This window comes from Protopterus annectens, chromosome 9.part0, assembly GCF_019279795.1.
Source record: "Protopterus annectens isolate FY-2018-M chromosome 9.part0, PAN1.0, whole genome shotgun sequence".
In the NCBI taxonomy this organism is placed as follows: Eukaryota; Metazoa; Chordata; order Ceratodontiformes; family Protopteridae; genus Protopterus; species Protopterus annectens.
The window spans coordinates 814,982,926-814,996,647 of NC_056743.1; the positions used below are offsets into that span (position 1 = coordinate 814,982,926).

The 13,722-nt window shown below is 42.2% G+C and overlaps 1 protein-coding gene across 3 annotated transcripts in view; it reads right to left on the reverse strand.

Moving 5' to 3' along the window:
• Positions 1 to 13,722, reverse strand: part of DIP2B (disco interacting protein 2 homolog B) — a 2,678,679-nt gene that overhangs the window by 893,573 nt on the left and 1,771,384 nt on the right. For all 3 annotated transcript variants that reach the window (XM_044083475.1, XM_044083472.1, XM_044083474.1), the window contains exon 18: positions 7,112 to 7,251. In XM_044083475.1, coding sequence (XP_043939410.1) covers positions 7,112 to 7,251 — 140 coding nt within the window. The remainder of the gene's footprint in view (positions 1 to 7,111; positions 7,252 to 13,722) is intronic.

Below are 13,722 nucleotides of genomic sequence, written 5' to 3' on the forward strand. Positions count from 1 at the left end.
ATCTAGTTTGCAAGCAAACCAGCAGTCAGAGAGAGAAACACTCATGCCAATATACACATATGCACAGAAACTAAGAGTCTATATATATACATATAATATGTATACATGCCAACTATATATACAACAACTGCAATGCAGAAGCAGAATGCCCCAGACCAGGCACCAAACTGAACGTTCTTCCTAAGGGTGGGAGGGTGGGAATGTAAGAACAAAGGCGAGATGAACACTCCACATGGAACGTTATGGTAAGGACATAACTTCTATATGTGATAGTGTTCAATCTCGCCGTTTGTTCTTACACATGGGTAGCGTCCCTAGCTCCTTGTTCCTGAGGAACTCACGGAAGGACGTTCTTGAGCACAGTGGAACCAAAGGTTGCCCTGTCCCTAGAAACCTTGTCTACCTTATAATGAGAAATGAATGTATGTGGTTTAGACCAAGTAGCAGCCGCACAAATAGCATCTAGTGGTAGGCGAGCTGCATGAGCCAGGGATGTAGACACTGACCTTGTGGAATGTCCTTTGGGTTTGTGCAAAAGAGTTTGATCTGTAGAATCATAGACATAGATGATACAATCAGTTAACCACTTAGAAAGAGTTCTTTTAGTAACCGCTACTCCTTTTCTGTTATCAGCAAAGGCTACAAAAGTTGATCAGATTTCCTGTGATCTTTTGTTCTATCCAAGTAAAACCTTAGTTGTCTGTGGACATCTAATTTGTGCAACATATACTCCATTTTATTGGAGTGATTTTTGAAGAAAGTGGGTAATTCAATGGACTGGTTAATATTGTTAATAGAACAAACTTTAGGAAGGAAGGATGAATTAGTGCGAAGAGAAACTCTGTCAGAGTGAAAGATCAAATAAGGGTGTTTAATGGAGAGAGCTTGAAGTTCAGATACTCGCCTAGCAGATGTAATGGCTACTAAAAAGAGAGTCTTCCACGACAAAAATTTTAATGGGCAAGAGGAGGCTGGTTCAAAGGGGGGCAGCATCAACTTAGATAATAATAAGTTTAGACTCCAAGGTGACGTAGGAGATCTAATTGGTGGTCTAATATGAAAAGACCCTTTTAAAAAGGCTTTACAAAGTCTGTGGGCCATAACTGGAGCCCCACATTCTTCCACACGGAAATTAGAAATGGCAGCCAATTGAACTCTTAATGTGGCAGGTGAAGCACCCTGATGGAACAATTCTGTTAAAAACTCTAATATTTTATTCAAAGGAGCTATAACAGGGTCCACTTGCTGTGTATTCGCCCGGAATACAAAGCGCTTCCATTTACTAGTATATGTTTTAGTAGTGGAAGCTTTATGAGAAGCCACTAATATATTTTGAACTGCAGGCGAAAGAAGATCAGACCTGGCTAAGTTGGGAATTGGAGCAGCCAAGCTGCTAGATGGAGGGACAATAGCGAGGGGTGGGGAGCCCCTGACGAGTGAGTCAATAGATCTGGCTCTGGGTCCAGGATCCAGGGTCCCCGAATGCAGTGTGTCATGAGGAAGGGGAACCAAATTTGACGAGACCAGAATGGGGCAATGAGGATTATTGTCCTGTGTAGGTTGTTGGCTTTCTGGAGAAACTTTGAGATCAGGGGGAAGGGAGGAAATGCATACAGGAGACCCGGGGGCCAATCGTGAATCAGTGCGTCCCTGGGGACTTCCCCTGGAGGGGGTAATAGGGCAAAGTAGCTCCTGCATTTGGCGTTCATTGGAGACGCAAACAGATCACAGGAAGGCTGGCCCCACGTGCGAAAAATCTTTTTCGCAACTGACTGCTTTAGGGACCACTCGTGCGGTAACAGTATTGCTCTGCTCAGCCTGTCGGCTATGACGTTGGATGACCCCGGGATGTGCGTTGCTATCAGAAAGCGACCCGTGGACTCCGCCCATTGCCAGATTCTCATGGCCTCTCTGCATAGCTGATAGGACTTGGTTCCCCCTTGCTTGTTTATGTACCAGACTACAGACATGTTGTCCGTCTGAACTGCAATAGTTCCCAGAGGAAGAAGGGGAGCAAAGTGTTGCAACGCTAGGAACACTGCCCTCAACTCTAGAACATTGATGTGCAGATTGTACTCTAACTTGGTCCATTCGCCTTGGACTGTCTGTCCCTGAAAGATGCCCCCCCACCCTATCAGGGAAGCGTCCGTGGTCACCGTAGCTGTCGGAGCGGGTAGCACAAATGGTCTCCCCTTGGAAAGGTTGCAAGTCTGAAGCCACCAGTCTAGGTGTGATTTGCATGTGTTCGTTATAAGAATCTCGTGTGTCAGAGGTAGTTGTTGGAACGACCATTGTGCAAACAGTAGCCATTGTAGGACTCTCGTGCAGTCTTCCCAAGGGTATTGCAATAAGAGAAGCTGACATGAGTCCCAAAACCTTCAGTACCAGTTTTGCTGGGGATTTCCTGGACAAAAGAAGAAGACGTATGTGAGTCTGAAGTGAAAGTATCCTTTCTGGAGGAAGTCTTAGAATTAACTAATGTGTATCTAATTCCGCTCCTATGAATAAGATACGCTGTGATGGCTGTAGTAAGGATTTTCCGAAGTTTACGGAAATTCCTAGGTGAACACACAGTTGAAGAGTGTAGTCTCTGACCTGTACTAGTTGACGCTGGGTGGTGGCAGAAAGGAGCCAGTCGTCCAGATACGGAAACACCTGGAATCCTAGGCATCTCAAGTGAGACGCTACCACTGCCATGCATTTGGTGAAGACCCTGGGGGCTGAGGTCAGACCAAAGGGCAGGGCTCGAAACTGAAAATGACTGGCACCCAGCCGGAAGCGCAAATGATCTCTGGAAGCCCTGGCCATTTTGATGTGGTAGTATGCATCCTTCAGATATATTGAGCACATCCAGTCGTCCTTCTGTAAGAATGGAAGGATCGATTGAAGCGTGACCATTCGGAACTTTTCTTTCTTGACGAAGGTATTGAGGTCGCTTAGGTCCAGAATGGGCCTCCAGTCCCCTGTTTTCTATGGAACTAAAAAGAACCTTGAGTAAGTTCCGAATCCTCTTTGGTCCGCTGGGACTGGTTGGATGACTCTTTTTTCTAGCAGCTTTGAAATTTCTATAGCTGCTGGCTCTCGCAGATGGGGCGGCACATCTGGGAGTCTTTTCTTTGGAATGGGATAGGATAGAAATGGTATATTGTAACCTCTGGTAACCACGCTTTTTACCCACTTGTCTGTAGTTATGTTTTGCCAGGCCTGAGGGTATAAAGCTAAGTGACCCCCGACTGCCTCCAGAGCAGGACAGTCGGGCCTCCTCTCAGGAGTGCTGGAAAGGTTTACCAGGGAGTGTATCCCTGTCACCTTGATTCTGCGGACCCCCTCTGCCGCCAGGGCGGCTTCTTCCACCTCTGCCTCTAGAAGGGGCATCACCCTGTGTGCCTGGGAAAGATCCTTGGGGTTTTCGAAACCACATTTTTCCACCACGTTGCCCTTTGGGGTACGGTCTGGATGGGGTGGAAAAACGGACTCCGACAGCAGACAGAGTCTTTCCCTCCTGCTCACACCGGGTAAGGGTCTCCTTTACTTTGGGGCCAAAAAGAGTGGCACCGTCAAATGGGGCGTTAGTAAAGGAAGACTTGAAGGCTTCCGCAAATGAACATAAGCGCATCCAGGATTGTCTGCGAAGAGCAATCGCTGAAACTGCTGCCCTACTCGAACCTTCGGCTGCGTAAGACATCAGCCTCATGGACGAGTTCACAATGGATGTAAGGGTACTAAGTTGCGCTGGCACTTTCTCTGAGACAGCAGCATCTGTAGTACCCTGGAGGGTATCTCCCAACTCTTTGACTAGATCCCTCTGTAGTCGTGTAAAGTGGGTCAAGTAGTTCAGGGATCGCATGGAAAAAGCCGCTGAACTAAAAATGCGCTTCCCATATCTGTCCATAGTCCTAGAATCTTTATTAGGGGGATGGACAGATGAGGAAGATTCCGACATCTCCTTTTTCGTGGCCGCTGCCACCACCATAGCATCCACTGGAACTCCTTTTGTTAAGTAAGTCTTGTCCTGGGGTGCAGTGATATACTTATTAGGCTTCCTAGGAACAGGTTCCACTGTGTCAGGAGCCTCCCACGCCCTTCGAGCAATAAGTTCCATTAATTCATCGAAGGGCGGAGTGACCCAGGAGGAGGAAGGGCGAGCACCAAATGCCTTCAGCAATACTGACTCATCCTCAGAAGGGGGAAGGGACTGCCAGTCACCTCTCTGTTTCAGGATCTCCAGTATGTCAGAAAAAGAGACATCTTCTGAAGGTGACTTATGGGACCCTTCTGACTCATCCAAGTCAGTATCGGATGTCAAAGATTCTTGTGGAGAATCTAAGTGTCTCCTCTTACACAATCTTTTCCTAGGGACTTCTTCGTGGGGAGCATCCGAAGAAGCCTCCGAGGAAGAGGGGGCACCCTCCAGGGGTGGCTGAGACACCGGTGCTCGACGCTTGGATGTAGCCGTGGGTGCAGAGGAGGATAACGGCCCTTTATGAGGAGGAGAGGTTGCTTCTACTGATGTGGTTGTCTGGGTAGACAACACCTTCCTCATGAGATCGAAGGCCCCCGGGTCCCGAGTCGAAGAATCTCCCGGTTCCGAAGAAACGGGAAGAATCCCTGAGACAGGCACCGAAGGCATCGACCCCGAGGACGGAGCCGAATCGATCCGCGCCGAGGCCCGAGGGGAAGAGTCGGAACCGAAACGTCGGTTCGACTCTCGGCCCCGGAACCAAGGACAGATCGTCGGCTCCGAGACTCCGGTACCGGATCCGACGGAGTCGAGGTGAGAGGAACAGACCGAGAAAAGGACGGTTCTGGACCCGAGGGCTCCACAATCAGTAGATCAACCTCTTCCGGCTCCAAAGACTGGACAGGTCTCGGAGGAGGAATGGATGGAGACAATGGGAGGCCTTCAAGTTTCGACACCAACTGGGTGGAAACCGAAATAAGTTTGGATAGGGCCGAATGCTCCAATAACTTCTGCACCACACGATCCACATCGACATCGGAGAGCTTAGAAGAAGAACGGGTCGAAGGAACCGAAGACGGAGCCAACCTCAATAGTGTCGAGGGAGGGAGCTCCATCACCGGTTCCAAGACTCGAGGCTCGGGAACTGACAACAGTTGAACACTCGGCCCCGAAGTCTGTGGAACCGGTGATCTAACTTTACTCGAAGAGCTCGGAGCCGATGACTTGGGCTCCGACGTCTTCGATTCCTTCAAGGATTTGGATGCCTGGTCTGAAGCATCCAGAGCCTCCTGAAAGGAAGGTTTTAATAACCCCCTGTCCATGAGTTTCCTGCGCCTATCTGTCATGACCCTCCCACTAAAAGAGTGACAAATTGAACAGTCCTCTTGTAAGTGGAGAGGGCCAAGGCAGTAGACACAGGAACTATGGTTGTCAGTAACTGACATTTTTTGGCCACACTGGCAACGTTTAAAACCTGATTTAATTTTCTCAGACATCTTGAAGAAAAAACAGGTAAGAGAAAAAAGGTCAAGTCCAGTAAAGAGACAAATCCAGTAAAAAAAGTCGAATCCGATATATAAGTCAGTCCGGTTGTCAAAATCGAGAAAGGGGTGGAAGGCCCCGAAAAACTCTAACAAGTTAATTAACTTTAACGGTACCGAGTATTTCTACCTTACCACACACACATACACTATGTCACCAAATAGTACTTTTAGAATAATTTTTTTCTCAAAAATAACAATAATAAAAGTTATTCCTTATCTGAAGTTGCTCGAGCTAGATCCCAGTGATGCGAACGCAGCAGCGGCAAACTAGATCTGAGGTAAAGGCAGAGGGGGATTGTGGGTATTAGGTTGTCTCGAGCTTCTTCTCGATGCAGAGCTTGCAAGCGGCCGACACAGAGCCGAGGATCGGCTCCGAACCCATGTGTAAGAACAAACGGCGAGATTGAACACTATCACATTGTGTATATTATAACAGAATGCAAATGCCCATACAGGTATAAATGAAATGCAAAGAATATTGGAATATATCAAAAATGTAGGGTGTAAATAGCAATATTACAAGAGACACACTTGGATAGAAATTAACATATCAATTTGCTAAAGCAGAACATCAGATATATAAGGAAAGGGTAAGTAATAACATTAATTGCTTGAAGGGCTTCAATAATGACACAGGAGGGGAAAAAAAACAATAATGGCAGATTTGTGGCCGTAAGGCTTTACTTGTAGGGGAGGAGTATGGAGGAGGACTGCACTGGTCTGTGTTTATATATTCCACCTTAAACAACTATTATAGCGCTTAACAGAATTTTGGGAGACAGAATCGGTTTTCAGCAGGGAATATTTTTTATGGTGGGGACTGGAAATGGAACATATCAGGGGGACCTAAAAGAAACAATATAACAAGACAGGATAGACTTCTGAAAAAATATATATGAGTGTATTTAGTGTGGAATTCATGAATTCAGCAGTAGGAACTCAAGTGAGAGTTATTAGGGAAGATAGAAATTTCTTCAAAAGGGATAACAACTGAGTATGACTAAATGAAATCATAATTTAAGGATAGGGTAGAAATAAGAAACTAAGTTTGATGCTACTGGCTGCCAAAAAAAGCAATTACTAGAAAATGGAAATCAAAATCTAAACCAACTGTAACTGAAGTACGGAATACAGTACATTAGATAAAAGAACTAGAGGTGGTATCCTTACATAGAAGTAAACAGACTCTGTGGGAACAATAGATGAAGAAGAATAATGCTCAAGAGGAGGAGGAGTGAGGTTTAAGGGAAGGAACTGAATACTTTATATAATGTCATAGCTAATGACAAAAAGGAAATATGTAAACACTGCATGAAAAAATGACACTATGGTTTGTTTTCTTTTATATTAATATACGTGTGCATGTGTATTTGTTTTAGTTGTGATTTAATAAAGATTTTTATTAAAAAATAGAAACAAATATTATATTGATACCAACTTTATCCTATTCAGGACTGCAGGGAAGCCAGTATCAATCTGGTGAAGTAATGGGAGAAAAATAGAAAACCAGTCCTGTGCAGGATGCTGGTCCATTGTAAGAACAGTAACACACTCATACTTTATTCTACCGATTCTAGCCATGTTTGTGAAGTCGGCTTTCACATACCTCCTGGCATCACATGACCAACATCTTGCACTGTCAGAGCAGAGTTTTTGTCTTCTGTGTTCACTCTGATTACACCGTAGCTAAGACCATTCATGGACAAGATAGCTCTTCCAGGCAATGGTGTCCCCTGCACTCCAGGCCTGAAAGCAAAAACACACAAGAAAATTGTTATTTATCTAAAATACTATAGTGAAAAAATTGTCCTAGCAGTTTTAAATTCACTTTTTATTTTTTTTAACCACCAATCTGTATTGCCACTGTATGACAAAAATATAAACACAAACTTCAGTCCCGGTCAACTAGAAAGGTAAATAAAACAACAACCACATTTATGACTACTACATCCACAACATAATTTTAACAATGCCTTGTTGTTCACTTGCTAAATTCAGCAAGTACATCCTCAACATAATTTTAACATTGCTTTGTCACCCTCTTGCTAAATTTCAAAAATGTAATAAATCTTTTAAACAAAGCAAACAAAACTCATCTTAACTAACCCTGACAGTGCAGTTGCTCAACAATGCAAGAGTGATTTTTAAAGAACTACAACAATCTGCCAAACTATTCACTTCTATCAATTAATTAACTCCTGTCTTATATAACATTTACTTATTTCAACAGGCCCTTTTCAGATTCTACCTGGGCCAAAATGGCAAACAGACATTAAAATTGATCTAGGATACAAACATTAAAGCGGACATAAAACAGAAACAATGTACAACATTCTAATACAGCTGTAGTTAGACAATAAAACAAACCAATAATTAAAGATAGAAAACACAATAATTGAGCATTATAGGAATCACATATACAACATAGGCGGTATAATATTTATAGCTTGAGGGGCACTGCTTATGGAATTTGATATTACGAGAGTCATCACCACTAAAATTACACTTTAAAATTAATACTTTTTAAAAATTTACCATTTTGTATTTACTCATTTTTTAACTAACTGAACTGATCATCATGGACTAGATGACAAGGAGAAGGGCCAACCTAACATCTGACATCTTGGCCAGTTGATCAATACGTTTTGGGTAAGTGGAAGAAAAACATGAATACATAGGGAGAACATGCAAACTCCAAAAATATTGTGAGCAGAATTCAGGACTGAACCTCAGACACTGAAGTTGTCAAGAAGAGATTTCCTGTACTATTTATTTTTTCAGCTACAGGCAAACAGGAGCTTAATAATGCAATTACACTGTAAAAAGAATGAAAACTTCCAGTCAATCAAACAAATACAATCATTTTAATGAGAAGGATAACATCTGTCAATAAGTCATACCATCCGTCATAAAACAACCCAGCTTTCAAACACAGTTTTGCCTGTACAATTGACTATCAAAAGCTAAGCACCACTATAGCCTTCTCAGACAGACCCTTATTTTCAAGCTTCTCTTTCAAAGGACTTTGAGGGAAAGGAGGAATAGGTTGTCATGGCTTCATCATCCATGTCACACACCTATGGAGAACTAAGAGTCATTAACAGCTCTAAACATTATCTTTAAAATTTAGCAGGAGACCAGAGAGCATGTATGTGAACAAAGGGAGGGCATGCATATTTTCCTTACATTTGGGTAACAAAGTATAACCAACATAATGCTCTACCATTTCACCTAATTTGAAAGTCCCACAGACTGCAATCTACTAACTCTGAACAATGTATGGTAATTCTATAATCATAATCATGAAGCAAACTCTCTTATCAAAATACCTCAACAATACATTTTCATTTTTGCTACAAAAAAGCTACACTCTTCCCCCTGACTGTGTTAACACATCAAGACATAAATGCTATTCCCTACACATGGGAACTACAGACACATTTCAGTTGAACTTTCCAGTGTTACATCCACTTCTATCCCTATGTACACTCAGGGTTACCAATTAAATATCCATCTCCTATAAAGGACACTAACCTTTGAAGAAAATTCTAAACTCTTAAAGAAAATTTATGACACACACATACACAGACACATACACACACAAGTACATGCACGCATGCCACAGGTGCACCCTCGCTTGTGTGTGCATGGGCAAACACATCAGACATGCACATGTACAGGAAACCTTTTGTAAAGGAGTTATATTGGCTAAGTTTATTACAACTCGTGGTGTTCCCATACAAGAAATTTGGATAGTCCCTGCTATGAGTTTAAAAGCTGAGAAATTAACTGGTATGCAGAGACATAAAAGTCCAGGAAACAGCAATAAAAGCATATCACTTAAAGACAACAACCGAACCACAACTGCTAGGAAAAGTGTGGATCCTAGTCAAGTCAGCTCCTACACCTCTCAGAGTTACTGAAGCAATCTCTGTAGGTCTAGTTTAGGCACTTAACTATAGGCTCTCTGATTAAACAGGGGAAATTTATGTAGTGTTGGAAATAAATGTAATCTGACTCTCAAGTAATACACAGAACTTTCTGTTAACCTCAAAACATGCACCAACAATGTAGAATAATACATATATTTGTCAAACCAGTGGAGCCACTGGGCAGGAACCCTTTTTTAATCTACTGACCGATCAGAGTATGTTGTTAAACTCAGCTCATTGTTAATGAAGACAAAATGTATGCTCCTAAACAAACAAGCTAGTGAAACACTACTTTCAAGTACACCAACAAGGTATTATATTTGTTTTATGCAACAATACTTTTAAATTATTTCTTTTGCTTCTAAAATTATGTTTTTTAATCTGCATTATCAACAAATTCCTCACACATTTTTAAACACAATGCATACTAAAAGTAATTCCAAAAGTGTGTGTAAATCTTACCTTCCACTCATCTCACATTCATCCTTTGATCATCATACCAATTTTCTGTTAAATGCAATAATTAAACAGGGAATTAACCAAAATTGTCTGTGACTGACAGCAAAATTGATATTCTGCCCTGCTGTTTTGCTGGAAAATGTACTTAATTAAGCATCATCAAGCCCAACCTCTTCAACTCGTCACTACAACTTTTTAACTATACCTTAACCAATCATTGTACTTCTCCCCTGGATAAACCTCCATCTTGGACAGCCTTCAAACCATCTAAACATCCTTTTCTCTCCTTCAGATACAACTACTATACTCTTAATTACTTGTGTACAAGTTCCTTTCAATGGACTCTATCCTCTATTTAAATTCACTTAGCCTCAGCTCAATGCATCCTCTGTTACAGACCTCTTCCATAAAAAAAAAAAAAAAAAAAAAAACAAAAAACAAAAAAAACAACTGGAAAGGCCGCAGAAATACCTCACTAAAAGAATCACAGGCCTAAAGCAGATGCCCTATGCTGACCGCCTTAAAAAACTCCAGCTATACTCTGTCGCATATCGTCTACTCAGAGGCGATCTCTGCTTAACATACAACGCCATGTCAAACCCAGAGCTGATGGACATGCTACACTTAAAGAAATCGCAATCCCTCAGAGCAACATGCTCCAGGGATCTAAACCTTGTCATCACAATAAACAAAACATGCTGGAGGGATAGGTTCCTGACCCAGAGACTCCCCAGACTCTGGAATAGATTGCCCATACATGTCAAGCAGAGTGCCTCTTTGGCCCTCTTCAAAAGGAACCTAGATGACTGGATGGGAGAAAGGAAATTCACCCCGGGGATCACATCAGTCGCCCTGCTAGACAGGGGTCCAGGGAAGTAAAAAGTGTGGGAAGAAATAGCCAGGGAATTGTTATGACTAGGCTTGTAGAGGCCCTGACAGCCTAGTACCAACCTATATATATATATATATATATATATATATATATATATATATATATATATATATAAATAGTTACCCCACAAGACAATATGTTCTGCAATGTGATATGTTCTTCTGAACACTTACAGATATTGAAAGGTTCTACTGCCATTTGCATTAAGTAAACACCATGACACTTGCTGATTCAAGTTTCCTTTAACTAATATCACTTATTACAAGCATTATGCTCCTTACCTTGTGAACAAGCATTACAGAATGCTGTATTTTATCTGTGTATATTATATGTTAACATGTTATACTTTACGTTGTGTTTTGTATGTGTATTTGTTGCAATGAATACTATACATCGATTATTACTTTACTTTAACTCTTGTCCATGGGCCTTCCCATTAAAGAAATGCAAATAAATAAACAAATCTCTTCACCTATGTTTTATTTAGCTAGCAATATAGGATCATAACTTCAAATGTTCCCCTCTCTTTTGGGCATTTTTAGGTCTTGAACAAGATTAATATGACCACCCTTGAGTTCAGAATTCTCACTGACAAAATATACTACAAATCCTTACAAAAACTTAACTGCAATAGGATTTGGGAGCGTTTATCCCCTTACATAAATATATTTCCTTGCTTTTGGCAATAATCTCATTTTTGACAATGAAGTACACTTGTGTCTCACTTAACATAATTGTAGATGTTCAAGTAGATTGGTATTGCAGTATTAATCCTTGGGACTTCCTGTAGTGTAGAAGCCATGACCGGCTCAATTTTCAGTGTGTTAGCATCATCCCAAGCAAACAGATGCTCAATGACAGATATTCGGATGTCAGGGTATAAGAAGGGTGTCCATCAGCACCATCTTCAGATCTTTCTAAGCCAAGAAAATCAGTCTGATTCCTGAAGAGAGCAAGATCTCCCCAGTTGTCTGGTCTTGGTTGTGAATGCTACAGAGAAAGAAACATATGTATGGATGGGATGAGCCAAAGGGATTAAACATAGAGGCAGAAAAAGAGATGGTCCCTACCTAGTTGAGGGGTAGGAGGGTGGGCATATGTACTGCAACGATGATCTACTTGAACATCTACAACTATGGTATGTGGGACACAGCTCTACTATGTTCTTCATAGTTAACTACTGCAGTACAACAACAGAATTTAACTATCCAGGATACACCACGAAAACACCTTCTTTTGACAAAAAAACTCTTTATTCCAAGGTAAAAAATTCGAGATAAGCGCTTTCACTTGCAACTGCAAGCTTCTTCAGATCTCTCTTCTCTTTTCTCTTCTAACTACTGCAGTACTAATACTTGGGAAGATTCCTAAAGCTACTCTGAGGGTGGAGGAGATTATTGTAGGTTTAGGAAATAATATTTTGTAGGATGGCAAACGCGAACCCCGCCATGGACCTGGAGACCTGTCCTAAGTTATAGTGTTTAGTAAAGGTGTGAACAGAATTCCAAGTGGCTGCCTCTAGGACAGTTTGAGTGGAAACTCCTTTGAGGAAAGCAAGATGCCCATCTTTGGTGGAATGGGCTCTAATGTGGCCAGGAAGAGGCTTTCCATGATGTGTGTAACAGAATCTGATGCAATTTGCAATCCATTTAAAGATGGTTTGCATTGAGACAGGCTTGCCCTGTTTTCCCTCTGCAAAGGATACAGACAATTGCTTTGCTTTGTCCATAGTTTTTGTTCTGTCTAGGTAGTACCTGATTTGTCTGTGGACATCCAATGAGTGGAGAATTCTTTATGCTTTATTCTATGAGTGTGGGAAGAAAACTGGCAGATGGATTGCCCAATTAAGGCGGAGTTCTGAAACTACCTTGGGCATGAATGATGGGTTAGTTCTGAGGCTTACCCTGCCCCTGTGGAAGCGAGTGAAGGTCTCTCTGCACATGAGAACTGCAGTTCAGAGAGTCTTCTAGCTGATCTGGTTGCTATTAGGAAAGTGGTCTTCCAGTTGAACATCTTAAGAGGTGCAGCAGCAGCCATCTCAAAGGATGGCAGGTTTAGTTTTTCCAATACATAGTTTAGATCCCATGCTGGAATTGGGTCCCTTCTGAGAGGTCTCAAGTGAATCAACCCCTTTTAGAAACAGTTTCATGTGAGAATGGGAGAAGAGTGGTGGAGCAATCTGCACGCAAGCTGAGATAGCAGAGGCATGAATATTTATGCTGGAATAAGAAAGGCCATGTTCAAAGAGATGTGAAAGGTAGAGTAGTACTAAACTGTTGTCTGCTGGACCTGGGATAGTATGTCAGCTGTGACACCAGATGGAATATCTCTTCCATGTTGCCATTTATGATCTTCTGGTGTTAGGCTTTCTTGCCTCCTGTAAAACAGATAACACCTCTTTTGGGTAAGGCATCGAGGTGGGTGTCATGACCCAATCTTCCAGGCAGCTAGATTGAAAGATGCCATGTTGGGGTGGAAGACCAATCCCCTATTTTGGCTGAGAAGGTCCATGTCCTTTGGGATCATGCAAAACCTCCCCTCACTGAGGGTGGGGAGTAGAAAGAATGAATGCTGTCTGGGCCAGAATGGGGCTACCAGTATCAAGGTGGGCCTTTCGTTCCTGATCTTTGTAAGTACCCTTGGAATCAAGGGTAATGGGGGAAAGGTGTACAGGAAACAGTGGGTCCACGTGAAGAAGGCATCTATTTTCCATACTTCCTCCTGTTGTGTTCTAGAGCAGCATCTAAGAAGATGTTTGTTGTGGACAGATGCAAAAAGAATTATAGAGAGTATCTCCCACAGAATGCTGAGATTTGCTGAGTTCCTAGGCTTAAATGCTTTCAGAAAGCTGTTATGGATAAGAAGACTGCTAGCATTTCGTTTTGACTGATATGCAATTTACTCTGTTGTGGGGACCAAATGCCCTGCAACCTC